The sequence below is a fragment of the Saccostrea cucullata genome, unplaced genomic scaffold, assembly GCF_032062105.1.
Source record: "Saccostrea cucullata isolate Sc308-1 unplaced genomic scaffold, CSIRO_AGI_Scuc_v1 ctg5167, whole genome shotgun sequence".
NCBI lineage: Eukaryota > Metazoa > Mollusca > Bivalvia > Ostreida > Ostreidae > Saccostrea > Saccostrea cuccullata.
This window is the reverse complement of record NW_026930269.1, coordinates 19,742-36,524: the sequence shown is the minus strand read 5'-3', so window position 1 is coordinate 36,524 and position 16,783 is coordinate 19,742. Positions and strand designations below refer to the sequence as shown.

Genomic DNA, 16,783 nt, shown 5'->3' with positions numbered 1-16,783 from the left:
CTTGCAAAAATAACGGGAAAATTGAACGCGTTTCTTTCCCCGATTGAAAAAAGATGTCCGAGTTTTCGAAAAATATTTTTAAGATGCTACCTAAAACATGTACGAAAAAGGAAAGAGGAGGGAGATCCTATCTCCTTCTGAACCTGAACCCGTTCGATTAAAGGCAACATCGGTGGAAAAAAATAAAAAAAGATAAGAAAAGTTATACTGCTGCTTTTGCTACACTTTGACAGCAATACCATATGAACATAGTAACAATACAAACACCACGTTCATGGCGCTGTCATCAACCTCAAATTCTGCCTTCATTATTGATTGTATGATTATATTTTGTTTACTTTTCAATAAATAAAATATAATGGACTCAGTATAGCCAGATTTTTGTATATTTGCCGGGGAACAATCGTAGCTCAAAGCGTGTTCTATCTTGATCCTGATCGTGAAAGATGAAAGGCACTGCAATGAACGTGGTATTCTGTCGCACAGCACAAGATTGCGCAATGAACGTATTATATCGCAGGAGTACATATTAAAACGTAGAAGATCGTTTCAAATCGAGAACTCGGATCATGATATTCGTGACAGATCGAGGCCTTTTTATCAACTAAATCTTGATAATCCTATTGGAGCGTAATTCATCTTATCTAAACGATAGTCTGATCGTCAGAGATCGCATCACATGAAATTTATTCATCGTGGCCATCACGCATAAAGGCGTAACGAAACGTATGAAAACGCACCTATACGCATCTCTTCGTATCTTTGCATAAAATTCATTAACAACGTAGCATTAACGATTTCCTGAAACAGTGAAACAGACATTTTTTTTATATTCAAGACACATTTTTTCTTATCTTTATAAAATAATTGACCGAAGCAACTTCCAACAAATACTCATTAACTAAGCGGCGAAAATTGGTTTTAAAGTAAAATTTCAATCCATTTTTAATGAAAAAAGAAATTGAAATAACAGGCTTTCTTAGGTGACTGTGAAAGGTAACTCTCAAGGACCTTCTTGCTTAGTTTCTTCGTCTTTCGAGAGGAGATTCCATTGCTTCTCCAAGACCTGTAAAGAACATAGGTTATGCTACAAAACTACATAGTACTGTAAAATCACATATATTCGTAGGTTAAAAATTTTCAAGATTTATGGAAAAAAATTGGTTTGTGGGGATTTGATTTCGTAGGTGGAAAATGTTTTGTAGTAATGCATATAAAATTTTTCATTTTGTGGTGGTCATAAATTCATGCGGTCTCTCTATACCCCGAAAGCAATGAAAATTAAACCCTCACGAGAGTTTTATCTGTGATTTCACAGTCATTGAACATACATTAAAACCCGTCTTTTGCGACATTCACGGGGAGACTGGGAGACAATTTAGTAATGTAATGAAATACATGAAGAAATCGAACAGTATTTAAGTACAAAAGTCAATTAAACAATACAAAATAGAAACAGAGAAAATACGGATCTCCAAAACAACTATCAAAATAGTAAAATGATAATGAAAAATAAAGATCAGAAACGAAATACTGAGATTTCAGTCAGGTTGGCTGTCTAAAAGAAAAAAGGACAAGGTCACTCTTGTTATTACTTAACCTTTCTTTTACACAACGCAAAAGTAGTTCAGCACTAATTTTTATGAAATATTTTTAACATATTACATAACATGCAAGATCGTAAATCAAAATAAATGGATTCAGATTATTTCAAAAAACGAAAACATAAATAACCCTATCAGTGATAAAAGCCTAAAAGTGCTTCAACCCTCATATTTTAAGGATTCAGAATGTTAAATATACATTAATATCCACTTGATATCATTTAATATAATTAATAGTCACAAAAATGTTAAATCACCCCCTTTTTGAAGATGTCAGACACAATAAACACATCTTAGCCTACCTCAGACTATAAAATTCATCAATTTAGAAAATTAAACAATAAGAAATTAAACCTGTATAATAAAGAAAATTTTTGAATATAGATTCTTTTTCTGACATTTTCTAATAAATTTATTTTAATGTTTTAAAAACATTTATTTGCATATTCATATTGACTTAATATTATGATTTTGAGAAAAATCTATGAAATAACATGAGAGTAGAAAAAATGAAATTCATCGATTCTCTCTTAGAAAACATGGTTTGAATATGTAGGTAAATAGATAAATATACTTAAAGTGTTTCGACCTGAAAATAAATTCTTTTGAATAATATCACACTTTATATCATGATTTGATTGATTTCAATAATAAATCACCTTTAGAAAGAAGACTGAACATTGTTGAAAAATAACTTTATAAAATACAACATATGCAATTGATAGAAAAAAGTATATTTCCTGCTTGCTCTTTTAAAAAATGAATACAATAGCTGTTGACAAAATGTAAATACTTGCCTCCATCCGTTTGTTCATTTCTTGGCAGTATTTATCTATCTGGAAATTTCTTTTCTCTATTGTCTCTATTCTAGCATTTTCCCTTTTTAATTCCTTTATATAATCAATCCATCGCCTGAGTATGGAAAGAGAATCTTGCTCCATATTCCTATAAAGTTCAATGTCAAATGCAAGAATAAGATGAAAGCTAATTAAAATTTTAAAGTCATCATTTCGTAAGTTCTATGGTCGATACAATGACCTTGTCAGCAGATACAATTTATCATTGAGTCAAATGCTGACTGACGTTTTTCATACCAATTGTTAGTCCATTATTTATACACTGAATTGACGATTTTTTCCGTTATTCCCTGATCATGACAAGGTGTGACCGGTCGGCAGGGGATGCTCACTCCTCCATGACACCTGATTCCACCTCTGATGTTTCGGGGGTCCCTGTTTGCTCTGCTCTTATTTTGTATTGTTTTATGGACTTTGAGATTGAATACTGCTCGTTATCTCCATATCCTTCCTTAGGCAAAGATTTGATGTTAATATTTTCTCAAATTTTCTGTGTAGTTTCACAGTGACTTAAATTATGCTATCGAAAAAAAAAAATCTTATTTTTTTCTGGAAGTCATTGAAAGTTCGAAATTCTAGAACATCCTTACACTTTCTCAAATTTAACTTTATTCATAATACTTGAGAAAAGTATGTGTATTAATGAAAAATATTAAAACTATAATCCAGAAAATTCAGAGTAGAAATGTGTGAAAGCAAACCCATTCACTAGTATTGTCAGCCCGTGCTCAATGTTGTGTACAGAGTTACACAAATTGAACACATTTGTGAAACGTACACTGTTTTTGTAAACAGAGCACGAGCTATATTTGTTGCTAATGTTAACTTTCACCATGTGTGTTAAATGTTTAACTGTTCACACACCTTTCCACATCATATCCGTGTCTAAGCACAATTACAATAATCATAGTGACATTTTTTTTTATATATAGGGCTACAGAGTTTTGTTTTGTCTGTACATGTTCAATTTTTTTATACATGTAGATTTCGTCTTTTTGCGAAATTGTTACTTTTAAAAATATTTTTATACAGGTACAAATTCCAAGAAATATACATGTACAGAAGACAAAATTATAGGTCGTGTATTTTTTCGTGTAATTTTATTTAGACAGGCTGATATCGGCCATCATAGAGAAGGATAATAAAGCATGGATAAAATATGTGGAAAAAATTACGTTTTTGTTGTCTTTTGTTTATTTTATATTATATGTTTTTATTTCTTCATTTTAAAATTAATGTATTCATGATATCAATAAAGCAAGAGTTTTTGGTCTTGCATTTTTTTTCAAGAATTAAAAAAAAAGCTTTTTGGTAACATACGATTAATGTTAGCAAGCCAAGAAATGTTAAATACTCGTATACTTAATTTTCTTTTTTACTGAAATTCAAATGTAAATCCACGAATTATATAGACAATTTGTATGCATTTTAAAAATGTCTAAAAACTTACTAGTATCAATACGTGTAAAAATTAAATTGCTGTGCTCCACTCACTAATTATTTCTAAAAATCTATTTTTATTCAAAAAAATCTTTTATGAATTTTTTTTAAAATAAACATATAAATATTAATTAAAGTTATTGATGAAAATACTCTGTATTTCATACATTGATGATAAAATAAACTATTTTTTTGTTTAGAAATTTCAAATGTTGCTAAAGAAAAAAAAAGAAACTTACCGACAGCCAGTAAGTTGAAGAATTTTTGCAATTTGTTTAATTTCCTTGTCAAATCCGTGGCTTTTCAACACCCCTTCAAAAAATAAAATGAAAATAAAAAAAGAGTTTGTTTGTATCTTGCATAGAACTACTTTTAAAATAAGACCCCTTTCTTGATAGGTTTGTTTTTTATTTTCTATAAATCATATGTCTATGTCATATTGTCTAAAATAAAAAAAAAACAACTCAGAATTAGAACTAATTTTTTTCTTCCTTAAAAAAGTGACTTTGAAACCGATTTAGGTGTTAAAATTTTTTCTCTCCCTATTTTTCTTTCCATCGAAAAGAGAGACAATTTGATAAATTTGAAATCACTTCAAAGAACAGTGATTTGATATTGTTTGTTAAAAAAATGAAAACAATATTTTATACATTTAAATGTGCTTCAAGTAGGAATTCTGACAAAAATTTAACTACACAAGGAACTCGTACCTATGATAAATATTGTATTTTAATATCTGCACATTTTCTACATTTACTGTTAGATGTGTACGCGATAATTGTGAAAACAATCATTGTCTTATTTAATTTTTTCATTTGAACTTAAATACTTAATTTAATGTCAGAACCCATCTTTAAGATTTAACATAAAAGAATATAAATGTTTTTTTCTTTTGAGGTATTAGCTACCAACAAGTATTTGTTTTATTTCACCTAAATTTACCTTGTATACGTACCTTTTCTGTTTTCCTTGTTATGTTTTCCTTTTATATATCTCGTCATTTAAAAATGTTGTAACACCTTTTCCTCATCTGCAAATGTGATTTAAAGTTTCTTACTCAACTGGGTTTTCTTTCAAACAATACTTATGCATTAATAAAACATCAATAAGAGCAATATATGGCCGCCCTCATTTTAACCGACAATAGGAATGTGCTCCAAATGCAAACAAAAAAGCCCCGGGCAATGTAATGTGCAGATAAAAAAATCAATGACATAATGACTTGTTTTAATTTGTTGTCAAAAGCTAAAAAATGAAAAAAATGTGACAATATCTTGTCTAGTGTTAACCTTTAAAATTCATTCAAGTTTTGCACAAGAATCTAAATAAGGGTAATTAATTTAGTCTTCCTAATGCATCATTTTATCTTAATATCAGACGGTCATGAAAGATGAAATTATATATGTAAATGTATTTGTTGAAGTTTAGTTATAAAATAAAGATCAATGACCTATGCATGTCTTCCTTTTTCAATTTTAAAATGTATATTAAAAAAACTTTATGTATATTTGTGCAAGAATGAATTAAATACGTTATATATTCATTGATAATACACCTTAGATACAAGAAAAGAGCTACAAGGTGAGATTATTTATGCATGATGATACAAACAAACAAATATAATGGATGCCTGGAATGATGCATGCTTTTATTTAACTTAATATCAATGCAGATAAACTTATTCATTTTATTTTGATAAAGACAATTTCAGTTGCTATTTTTACAGATATTTGATATAGATTTGTTTGTATCATCTATCCTAAGTAAAAGAGCAATAAACTTTACCTTGACAGTGTCATACATGAAATATCCAGTTCAAACATGGCAGAAAACGCAGATGGGTTTAAACAGTTTTTGATGCATTGGATATCACAAAAATCTTTCATCGGAGGGGCGTTTAAAAGGTACAATCGATGATACATTAATTTAAACTACCATATTAAAATGCAGAATGACAAAGAATACAAATTCTTATATTTTGACAGCAAACATGTTCATTAACGTAATAATAGATCGTATATTGTCCCATTTTTGAGGTTATTAAATGCAATTAAAATGGTTCCAAAAAATAGCATAGACAATTTAACGGAGAAAATAGAGTTCGTAAACAACATTAGGATCAGCAAATGAAAATTTGTTAACAGAATTCCGTTTATATGATTTAAAACAGTAACATTTTCGCTAAATAAATTTCTTTCCAGGTATTTCCTCAAATCAAAATTAAATTTCATAGTGAATTCGTTCGAGTCGTTTTTGGACAGGAAATTCCAAAAGGTACCACCTGCCTGGTTGTTTACGAATAAAGAAAATTTTTAATCAATGAACTACATTGTCCTTGATTTAAAAAAAGTTAGTTTAACCTAGCTGTCAAATGTCATTGGCTTTTTCTTTTGACCATTAAACACTCACCTAAAGTCATTTTTTGAATAACATGTACATGTCAACAATTTTTTTTAAGACCTTAAATGAAAAACTGTGATTTATCTAAGCCTTAAAAATGTGTATTTTTCAATTTATATATTTAATATGAAAAAAAACCTGTCGTTAATTTTAGTTACCCCCCCAATTATTTAATACAATGTAATTGCTAATCTGTTAACTTGTCATAAATCATGAAGCATCGGAAATTAGAGTTGGAATCAGGTTCGATCAATATCTGAAAATCAATATAATATATCAATCGATAAAACTTAATAAAGGCAATAAGATTTATTTAACAAATGAAGTTCCCTTTAAATATGTTAAAAACGTCTTCAAAAATAACAATTCAAAATATGTGTATAAATAAGTACCTATTAGATTTGATACGGTGATAAGACGATAAAATATAAAACAAGTTGATGTCCTTTAAAAAAGGACTGCAATACATGGACCATATGCATGTGCTTCTAACAAAAATTCAGTTTAAGAAAATGTCAAGGTGTAGTGAATATTAATGTAGGTTTGTTCACATTTTCTACAATGATCTGTCAGCTTATGTCTGATTGTAGTCTCAAAGCAAAATTGGTAAATTTTATCTCCGATTAGCCTTTGTGTCAGTTTAAAAAGACCGGGCTATTTTGACACAGTATCCCATAATGGCTGGGACTTGACACCTGTTCTGGATTTATGCGGAAGAAATCAATCATGGGGAAATAGATCTAATGGTACATGTGTAGCACAGCTCTGTAGTACACAGATCGTTTTTGTAAGACCCCCCCTCCTCCCCCCACAGTAAAAACCGTTGCTTCAGACCTCTATCAAACTGTATTTGGATTGCTGAAATATCAAATTGATTTTTGAGCCTTGATGCACAAAACTAATCCGATGAAAACTTTTAAAAGCTAGAATTAGTCGTTGAATGACGTTTTTTATTCAAGTTGTTAAGTTGCTGCAAGTTCTTCCTACTTTTTAAAATGATTGTGCCATACAATCCATGTTTATTTTATATATAAAAGTATATATGTATAAGAGAGAAATTCGGATCCACCAATAAATATATAAATTCGATATGCGGATTTAAAAACGCGATTTGCCAATGAATGGCACATTCTAATTCGAATAGGGCGAATTATTCTACGGACAAGTTGCCTAAAGGGCGAGCTCTCTAGCATTTTCGCGCATGCGTACCCTGTCGTTTGCCGATGGCATCCGGTTTAACCTCGCTGATATATTTACTGTGTGGACCTCATGGTCCACGCAACTAGTATGTACAAAGTAATATCACAGCAAGTGTAGAGCATTTACGCTTCCGTATTTGTAAAGCTTAACATGTTATACAGATTGAAACGATCACTTTTTGTGATTCAAACAAGTAATTAGTATAAAAAAGTTGTGTGATACATGTACCCCACGTACAGTGTATTTGATCATCGTGTAAAGTATTAGAGACCAAAAGACTTAAATCATGGAGAACCCTGACAATTGTAAAATATTCATTCCAAAAAGTGCACCCATTTAATGAAAGTTATATCTCTCACAACAAAAATGTCATTATTTTATTTGTCATTTTTTATATAATACGCGCTAAATTGATGCAAAAATCATTTTAATACACTGTAGTGTGGTTTTCTTCAGCTTGGTCTGTCACATATTTTCACAAAATTGATTTAGATGTTTTTGTCATAACATTTATATAATTTGTAGAAACATGTATACATGTAAGTCATTATAGAGAAATTAGAAATTTAAAATGCGGATTTATTTGCAATAAAAATTTTGTATTTATATGATGATAACATTTTGCAAAGTAATTTAAAAACTTGCCTTTTCGGGAAAGAATTTTATTAACGTTTTTATCCAACTGAATTATTGGATCAACCACAGTCTTTCTTCATTTGAATTAGTCACATTAAAAAAATGACCACAAAAATAGTTTCAGATAACATCGCTTAGTCAATTATTCGATCTTTCTGCACTCAAAAAAAATTTTCTGGTGTTAAAAATTTGAAAAGCCATTAAATCATTTGAAAGCATTGACATTTTTCTGAATGTTAGCAGAGGGTTAAAATTATCTCATATCTCCAGAAAATGAAATTAAAAAGTGTGGGGGTCTGTGATGTTTATTTTTTGATATTACTAAAATAGTGTTAAGTGTAAGCTTAAATTGGGCTTGTTTTTAAAAGACTATCATGATATATTTGCCAAATATGGTAATTGAATTCATGGCAGTTAATTTAATATAGAATTTAGGACCAGCATAACGGAACATTTCACTGCACGAAGTTGCTCTGTGTGCAGACTGCATGTAAAAATAGTAATCAAAACTTAACAATGCTGAATTCTTTGAAAGAGGAAAATTGATCTTTTTCTTCTAAAAAACCTTCCGCCACAAAATATAGTTTCTCACTAAATGTTTTCGGTATGGAATTTAATATTGTTTAATTAGCATTATAGAATCCAAATTTAGTGTAAGAACTAAAATTATGCAGATTTTTTTAAATATAGGCCAAGACAAAAATCTATTGAAAAGCTGAGGATCGAACCTCGTTAATAAAATATACCTAATTTCTTATTTTTTTTCTTTGAAATATGAATCTTTTAACTTTACTTTGAACTTTTAAAACCATGGGTACTGTAATGGATAAAGAAATGTTTGCTTTCATTTGAGAAAACTCTTTAATTATAGACTAGTAATTTGAAGAGCAATTAAACATATCACATTTATGCACAATTAAATAAATACGTATACACGTATCAGTGTCATTTACCTTTCGATGTTCAAGTTAGTGTGCTTTATATAATTAAAAATTAAATTGAAGCCTTGTTCTAAACTTTATTAATTCATTTAGTGCCATTTGACATTTACAGAAATAGTGAGTTTCGTAACTCAAAAATGAATATCATTAATAATATAGTTACAAAACTATTATAAATACAAAACCATTTTTATAATAATTATTGAATGATTAATTTGATTAGGAACCGCCTGCAAAGTGTAACACGTTTAAAATTCAATTCATATTCTGTGCAAGTAGATAAATCATGAATATATGCCTTATATCTTATATAATATGCATATTTTGCTGTTATACAATTGCTTCTATCATAATCCATGTTTTCAACGAATTTTTTGAATTTGTTTTTAGAACACGTACCAAATGATAAAAGGATGAATTTATGCTTGTTTGGAGTATTAAAGAATTCAGTTTAATATATCATATGGAGTTCTTCTTTTCCCTTTGCATTTTATAGTAAAATAATAAGATTTACAGAAATAAAATAATTTAAAAATCTAAGAATTGAAAAAAATTAAAATGCATGGATTTCTGAATATTCAAAAAGATCTGATGAGGTAATGTTTGAAAAAGTACTACTTTGGAAAGGAAAATATTGAATTTTCACATTATTATTTGCAGAAACAAATATGTAAAAATAATTTAAATAATGCAGAAGGAACATCACAAACATGTCCATATTTTCTAGTATACGTCCTTGCAATAATATGAAATACCGGTAATAAATTACAAAATTGATTGCTTTCTATAAGTTAAGTGAAAATATTGTGAAAATGTTACAAAGTTGAGCATCTTTTTTATGAATCCAATGGGGATATGATATAATAATACAGCAAAAAATGAAACTTAAATCATTTGACGCACATGTACATGTCTCTTTTATTTGAAAAAAAAAAAACATTTAAAATGGTCTGGAGAAATAATTCCATTTTTGAAAGAAAATTATTAAAGTAATTTTTATAACTAAAAATAATAAAATAATAGAAAACTATCGTCTTTATGCTATATGTATCAACCATATAATCGGCAGTAGTCGGAGAAGTTCCGAGTTGAACTTTTAAAATTGGATATATTTGTTGATTAGCTGAGTCGCAAATTATTATTGCTACATATACAATAGGTTTAGCAACCTATACGAGTACAGAAGAGGTACAGAAGAGGTTTATTTATTGAAATAATAAAGATAATAACGTATGTTTTGATCTTCAATTTGCTAGAGGAAGTTTAAACATTATTCTACCAGTAAACGCTAAAACAAGTTAAAGTGAAAAGTTCGTGAATTGTTTAAATATTTACAAATATGAATATTCTTTTAAATTACTTTCATATTTTATTTGAGTATACACAGGAGTTGTTTTTGGACCAATAGGAAGGTAGAGAAGTGGAAACTCAATTTCCAATCAGATCAAGTATTCTAAAAATATTGAAAGGTCAATATAAACTAATTGAACATGTTTTTAACATGTATTTTCGCTGTGGAAGTAATCAACAGTGATTTATATTCACAGGTACTGTGCTGTGTTTGATTATTTTTCCTGGGAGTAAATGTCACGTACCATATAGTGAAAATTAAAAAAAATTGCACTGGTGTAGATGGGGTCCTAAACTGAATGGCATAGTTTAATCTTGTGTCGGTACTCAAGACAAGCACATAAGAAATTGAGTTACGGTAGGACTCTTCTCACATTTCTTGTATCTAAAAATTAATGAAATTTTCACAGAATCAAGAGGACAATATCACTAAGTGATGGTATCTCTGAGATTATTTGACCGTTTAATATTAGAGGCAAGGTCAGGTCAAGGTCATTACCTTTTTCCTGGACATTAGGAATAAAAAAAAAATACGGTTTCCAATCATGCGACCCCTACTTGTAATTCTATAGATTGAATGTTTTTCTTTTTGCATAAGAAGATACTACCATGTAGGGCCTATAAGATGATATTACCAAATTTACATGGATAATTTAAATAAAATGGATATTTGTTAATTCGAATTTCCTCTACTTTTCTTAAATTTTTAGGATTTATTAGTTATTTTTATATGCTTCCTATATTTAACTTTTCCTAATTTTCACATGAAGTAAAATTGTCACATAAAGGTACAAAATGATACAAAAACTAAAAGTTTTGAACGTTTACTAAGAGAAAAATAACACTTTTTACGGATTTTTGGCTCAAATCTGTACTCAGATTTGAAGCATTTAAAAGCCAATATAGTTCTAGTATGTGTGAAAAATCTTATTAATTGATATGTTGTGAAACTTTAGTCCTTTATTATCAATTTAAGGTAGAGATTGATAGCTTGTCAACAAAAAAACTACCCATTGAATTTTTCTGAATTTTTTATATGTTTGTGTTTAGTCCTTGCTCTAAATCATATCAAAAATTCAAGGTAGGTCATCGGGCTAGTTTAAGAGAAATTCAACAATTTTAATATAGCCTTCATCAACCACCGAAGAGCTGAAAAAGCAGGGTAAAATAAAATAAGAATATGATATGAAAAGGGCTGTAAATTTTTTATTGCTATATCAATTATCATTTGTCTCATATGAATTCAAACATCGGTCTATATGGATTAATATTTGACATCAATCTTAAATTTATCAAGCATTGTAAGCGAAAAAGAGAATTACATTTACCAAGATGCATGGTCAAATTAGGTTAAAATATTGCCTATTCATTGCACAAAGTCTCCAACTTCTGCTTCCACTGTGAAAAAATTACCCATCAAATTTCTTTTTTTATTGCATATTATAGTTTGTCTATAAGTGTCTTAAATTTCAGAAAAAAATCATACCACATAATGGGGTTTAAATTCATCCTGGAACAAGTTTATTATCTTACACCCTACCCTACCCCCTTCCTTTAGAAGGATGCACTTTTGAAGAATATGGTGACTAAGAGAGATTATCAAGAATTTATCAAAATATTTCACAGAAAATGAGTAAATTCTTTGTAATATTCTTCTAAATTACATTTTATATCACAAAAACAATTTATACATGTACACCTAGACACATGTTGCCCTGGTTGACCTTTTCGCACTTACATTGAAAAAGATAAGAACTTTCCCTTATATCGTTCAATTTGACTTTGATAGATAGAATTAATCAAAATATTTCAAAGAAAATAGGTAAATTCTTTGTAATATTCTTCTAAATTACATTCTATACCACAGAAAACAATTTATACGTGTACACCTGGACACATGGTGACCTGGTTGACCTTTTTGCACTTACATTAAAAAAAACAAGAACTTTCCTTTATATCGTTCAAACTGACTTTGTAGATTTATTATACATATGATTCTTGGATGAATTATCAATGACAATATCTTTTGACCAATTCTGTAAATAAATAAACTGGTCTTATTATCTTCCTTTGACAACAATAGAATTAAATTCACTTTTCTTTTAACAATTCCTTTTTTATTCCAAATACATGTACAACATGAATAAGAAAACTCAGTGATTATGAAGTTTTGTATGCAGAATCAATCCATGGCATGTTATCCTTGTTTTAAAAATATTTAGATAAAAATGTGTTATGTATTATAATTACACTGTTAAATGAGGACTGCCTGGTCATCAGTTGTTAGATATCAATACACTGAAGCATCACATGGTAAAAGTGTGGGAAAATGGAGAGTGATTCGGTTATCATTCCATACATACAAAAATACTGTAATAATTTACTAAGAAAACATACAATGTATCAGAGGTAATAATTTGTAACTTTAAAGTATAGATTTTGCAAACAGATTCATAAAAGTTAGAAGAATCCCACCATAAACTGTATATGATACTGTACAATTTTTAAACTCATGATGTAGTTCAACAAAATAAAGTGAATACATTCAGTACATGTATGGTAATAGGATAAACTTGCTATTTTGCTTTTTGTCTTATTGGCTAACAAAGATCAATGTAAACATGTATGCATTTTTTAATTGCCATCGTATGCAGCCAGTTGTGTTATGTTCAAGAATCCTGACAATTCCTTTGTTTTAATGTCAATACAACAAAGGTGTTCTTTCACAAGGATCTGCAGTGAGCAAAATTCATTCTGTATCCTCTGTATATTCAGATATTGAAGCATGTCTTATGGTGTGATATGTCCGTTCCCCTTTACCGTCTCCTTCTGGTAGTTCTTTTTTCTGAAAAGAACAAAATATTTTAAAACAAAAAGAACGAAAATACATGTTTTACTTCTTTCTTGCACTGCAAACATAGTATGACACTTCTGAGATACCTTTTTATATAATGTCATGAATTTTTTTAATAAATGCATATAAGGTTGGCCTCATTAATCTGGGCACTTTTGCTTCCAAGGAAATTATTTGGATTAATGAATTGTCTTAATTAAACAAACTTGGTATATAAGGATAAAGCTAAAATATTTTAGTTTCTAAATGTAGGCCACACTCTAAGGCCAAGATCATGGGGTTAAAGAAAAAGAAATAAACTCAGCAATAACTGTTCAAGAGTTAATACCAAAGTATAAAGTTTTTGTGGAAATAAAAAACTACATGTACCTGTCAGTGACACATCAATTCATATACAACTTTAACAACATAACTATTATATGTGGAATTAAAATACTTTTCTTTTTACATCTTATTCCATTTTTTAAATTCAGTTTTGTCCCTAATTACATGTACCTTATTGATATAAATCCAATATTCTTTTGTAACACTGCAGATGACACTTGATTAGTAAAGGATCCTATATTTCCGTGGGATCTGTAACATGATTAAAATAAAATAAAAATAAAGTAGATAGTTTGATCTATTTGAAATTTTTGTGTATAATTTATTAATAATCTTGATTTAATTTGCAAATTTAGCTATGATAACGTGGAGAAGTCAGTATTGTTAAAAAAAACCATGTCACTTATAAGTTTTTAAACAATACTGACTTCTTCACATTATCATATCAATTCTTTGGTGCTTCATTTGAAACAATTTCATTCAAGTAGAAAACATATTTACATTTTACAATTGTTTTGGTTATTCAGTTTTGAATTCAATTTACAATATGTCTTTTTATATGTTTATGCACAAGCATTTAACCATACATGTATTTAAGTCAATAGAGCACCTAACTAGTGATTCAGGGATCTTCCGTTAGATTCTCAGTCCAGACATAAATATTCCTCGTTTCCTGTCACACAAGTATGCCACTTTATGTTTGTGTTTGCTGTAGCAGATTTGGCTTGAACTTTCCTGAAATATTAATATGATCTTTTAGAAATTATTGACTCAAGAAAATGCTTCTACATGTATACAATAATACTGTATGTACATTATGGTGTGTAAATAAAAAATACAAGGATTAAAAATCATTATAAATTATAAATTTAAATTTATAATACATGCATTATAAAACCCCTCCTTTTTACCACCCCCTTGGAAAAAAATTCTGTATTTTCCCTGATACCTGTGCAAGTGTAAATTGAAAGGAAAAAATACAAACCAATGGCTATCTTGGAGTTAATGTTAAGCACCCTTGACATTCCTCTTTCCAGGTGACACTTGATTTGGTCACATTATTTCAGCAGAGAAAGCTGAATACACTGTCTAGTCCATAGCTTGCTTCACCTGTAGCATTAATTTAATATTTCTTTTATAATCTATGAATATGATATCTGTCTATAATCAAGGCCCTTTTGAGCTTACAACAAATACATACCTGTACATAAATGTATAACAATACATGTACATAAACATTACATAAGGCAAAAGAAAAAATAGTCTTGATTCCTGCTACCCGACTGACCCTATTTTTTTTTTTTATTTTGGCACTTGATCTAAAGTTGTTTCTTTTTTTTTTTTTTCAATGCAACTTTTTACAGTTTGCTTTTTATTTCAAAAAGACAAAAGATTAGCAAGTAAATGTCTACTATCATTTATAAAAGGGGTTATAACCTGTCATCCAAAGCAGAGAAGGTTTACATATTTCTGCATTTGAACAATTTAAGCAAAATATGTTTTTTCATTTTTTGATCTGAGTAACTAAACACCACCTCGTGTGTTAGGCACAGATAAGTATGATTACTTTACATTTTTGCTAATTTTACCAATCCGGCCTTTATCATGTTATAACACCAGAAATGTCTGGTTTTGTTCTTCTATTCTAAAAGTTACAGTCTGGTCATACAATAAGTTTTAATTTTTAGCTAAATAAAACAACTTTAGGAAGGTAAAAAAATCTATGTAGGTTATTGGTAATTGGAGCTAAATATATTGGTTGTACCAGACCTGTGCGTAAACAATCAAACACTTTAGCCATGATCGATATACTAAGTCGTAAATATTCACCTTATGTATCTGACATGGACACAGCAAACAAAAAATCTGTTCTGCAAAAATTTTACTTTTTCCATCATACCAATTGACATCTGTAGGCTCATGGTCTTTAATGTCTATATTGAAATCAACATCAGGCACAGATCGATACCGGTGTACCCACGTGGTGCTGCAGTGGACACTGGACAAGAAGTAGTTTCACCAAAATTATGTTCATTGTCGGTTTCAGTCTCACTTCTATTTTGATTCTCATGAAGATGCTTCAATTTCGAGAACCGTAAAGGTTTAATATGTATGTCAAATTTGTCTTTTAAATCGAGGAAATTTCTCGATTGCTTCGTCGGCCATCTTGTAGCATGGACGACAATGTGTAAATGGAGACTTTTATTTGACGGCGTTGCGGAATTCCGGAAAAACAGCACGTGCAAATATGCGAATTCTTTCTATCACGTGATTGCTATCGGTCTCTACCTTAACTTACATTTGAAAATTTCGTCTAGTCTTTGTTTGCTAAAAATATATTACTAAATTCAATGTTTTATAATAATTTTGAGAGACAGAGAAGAAGATATTTTCATATGCCACAATTCCGCCAAAAATATAGTCCCTGCTTGTTTTCAAACGCAGTTTACCAGTTCTATTTAAAGTTGTATAATTGTGACGAGGAAAGAAACGTATGGTCTTGTAAATCTCTTACATCTAAATATATAAGACATATCAACAAATATCCTTTGAATATTCCATCTAGTCAGATACCAGAGAGGAATCCTACCTTAACTTTACAAGGTTCCGCTTAAAGGTATTGTTTTCCAATTGTTGACAAAAGACTTATCAAATTCAGTTTTTACAAACTATGATGGTTCCATTATATAACTTATTTAAGAAAGTACACAAATCACTTGTAAAAAAAGTCCCAAACGTATCATTTCTTTTTGCGACACAGAAAAATTTTAAATGACGGATAACCATGACCATTGCTCATAATTATTTTAAGAAAATTCTGTCTCATTAAAAAAATAATGGAGAATCATTATTTAATCTATTATTTTTATGTCATATACTTTAAATTGATGCAAAAATAATTTTCATTACGTGTTTTTTTTAAGTATGGTACATGTTTGAACAGCAACGCATATGTCATTACATCGGAATGTTTACATGAAATTGATTTTAATAATCTCGTGATAAAATTTTTATCAATTATTTTAGGTGTAACTGCACATGCATATAGACAAATTTAGAAATTCAAAATTCGTGTTTTATTTACTAATAATCTATTTATATGATAATAATGTATTGTAAAAAAAAGACTTTTAAATGAATTCTTTATTTTTGGGAAAACTTTTCAGTATTTTGCTT

The 16,783-nt window shown here is 29.2% G+C and overlaps 1 protein-coding gene and 2 long non-coding RNA genes across 3 annotated transcripts; all 3 read right to left on the bottom strand.

Annotated features, from left to right (window-relative positions):
• Window positions 1-915: 915 nt before the first annotated feature.
• Window positions 916-4,959, bottom strand: LOC134283473 (uncharacterized). The gene is made up of 4 exons (XM_062765926.1): window positions 4,857-4,959; window positions 4,141-4,213; window positions 2,402-2,549; window positions 916-1,066 (listed from the first exon to the last, which is right to left on the bottom strand). The coding sequence occupies exons 1-4, from the start codon at window positions 4,900-4,902 to the stop codon at window positions 1,004-1,006; spliced, it is 330 nt and encodes a 109-aa protein (XP_062621910.1). The 5' UTR covers window positions 4,903-4,959; the 3' UTR covers window positions 916-1,003.
• A 6,973-nt stretch (window positions 4,960-11,932) lies between these two features.
• LOC134283472 (uncharacterized) lies at window positions 11,933-13,860 on the bottom strand. Its single transcript, XR_009995485.1, has 2 exons — window positions 13,778-13,860; window positions 11,933-13,273 (listed from the first exon to the last, which is right to left on the bottom strand). It is a non-coding gene; the product is annotated as an uncharacterized LOC134283472 (long non-coding RNA).
• A 280-nt stretch (window positions 13,861-14,140) lies between these two features.
• LOC134283471 (uncharacterized) lies at window positions 14,141-15,884 on the bottom strand. Its single transcript, XR_009995484.1, has 3 exons — window positions 15,437-15,884; window positions 14,592-14,716; window positions 14,141-14,341 (listed from the first exon to the last, which is right to left on the bottom strand). It is a non-coding gene; the product is annotated as an uncharacterized LOC134283471 (long non-coding RNA).
• Between the last annotated feature and the right edge of the window lie 899 nt (window positions 15,885-16,783).

What these genes read in the sequence shown, in the direction of transcription:
- LOC134283473 (XM_062765926.1), bottom strand. Translation starts at nt 4,902, where the DNA reads ATGACGAGATATATAAAAGGAAAACATAACAAGGAAAACAGAAAAG. An exon ending in TAACAAGGAAAACAGAAAAG is followed by an intron (nt 4,214 to 4,856) that starts GTACGTATACAA and finishes TATTTTTTGAAG; the next exon opens with GGGTGTTGAAAAGCCACGGA. An exon ending in CTTCAACTTACTGGCTGTCG is followed by an intron (nt 2,550 to 4,140) that starts GTAAGTTTCTTT and finishes TGAACTTTATAG; the next exon opens with GAATATGGAGCAAGATTCTC.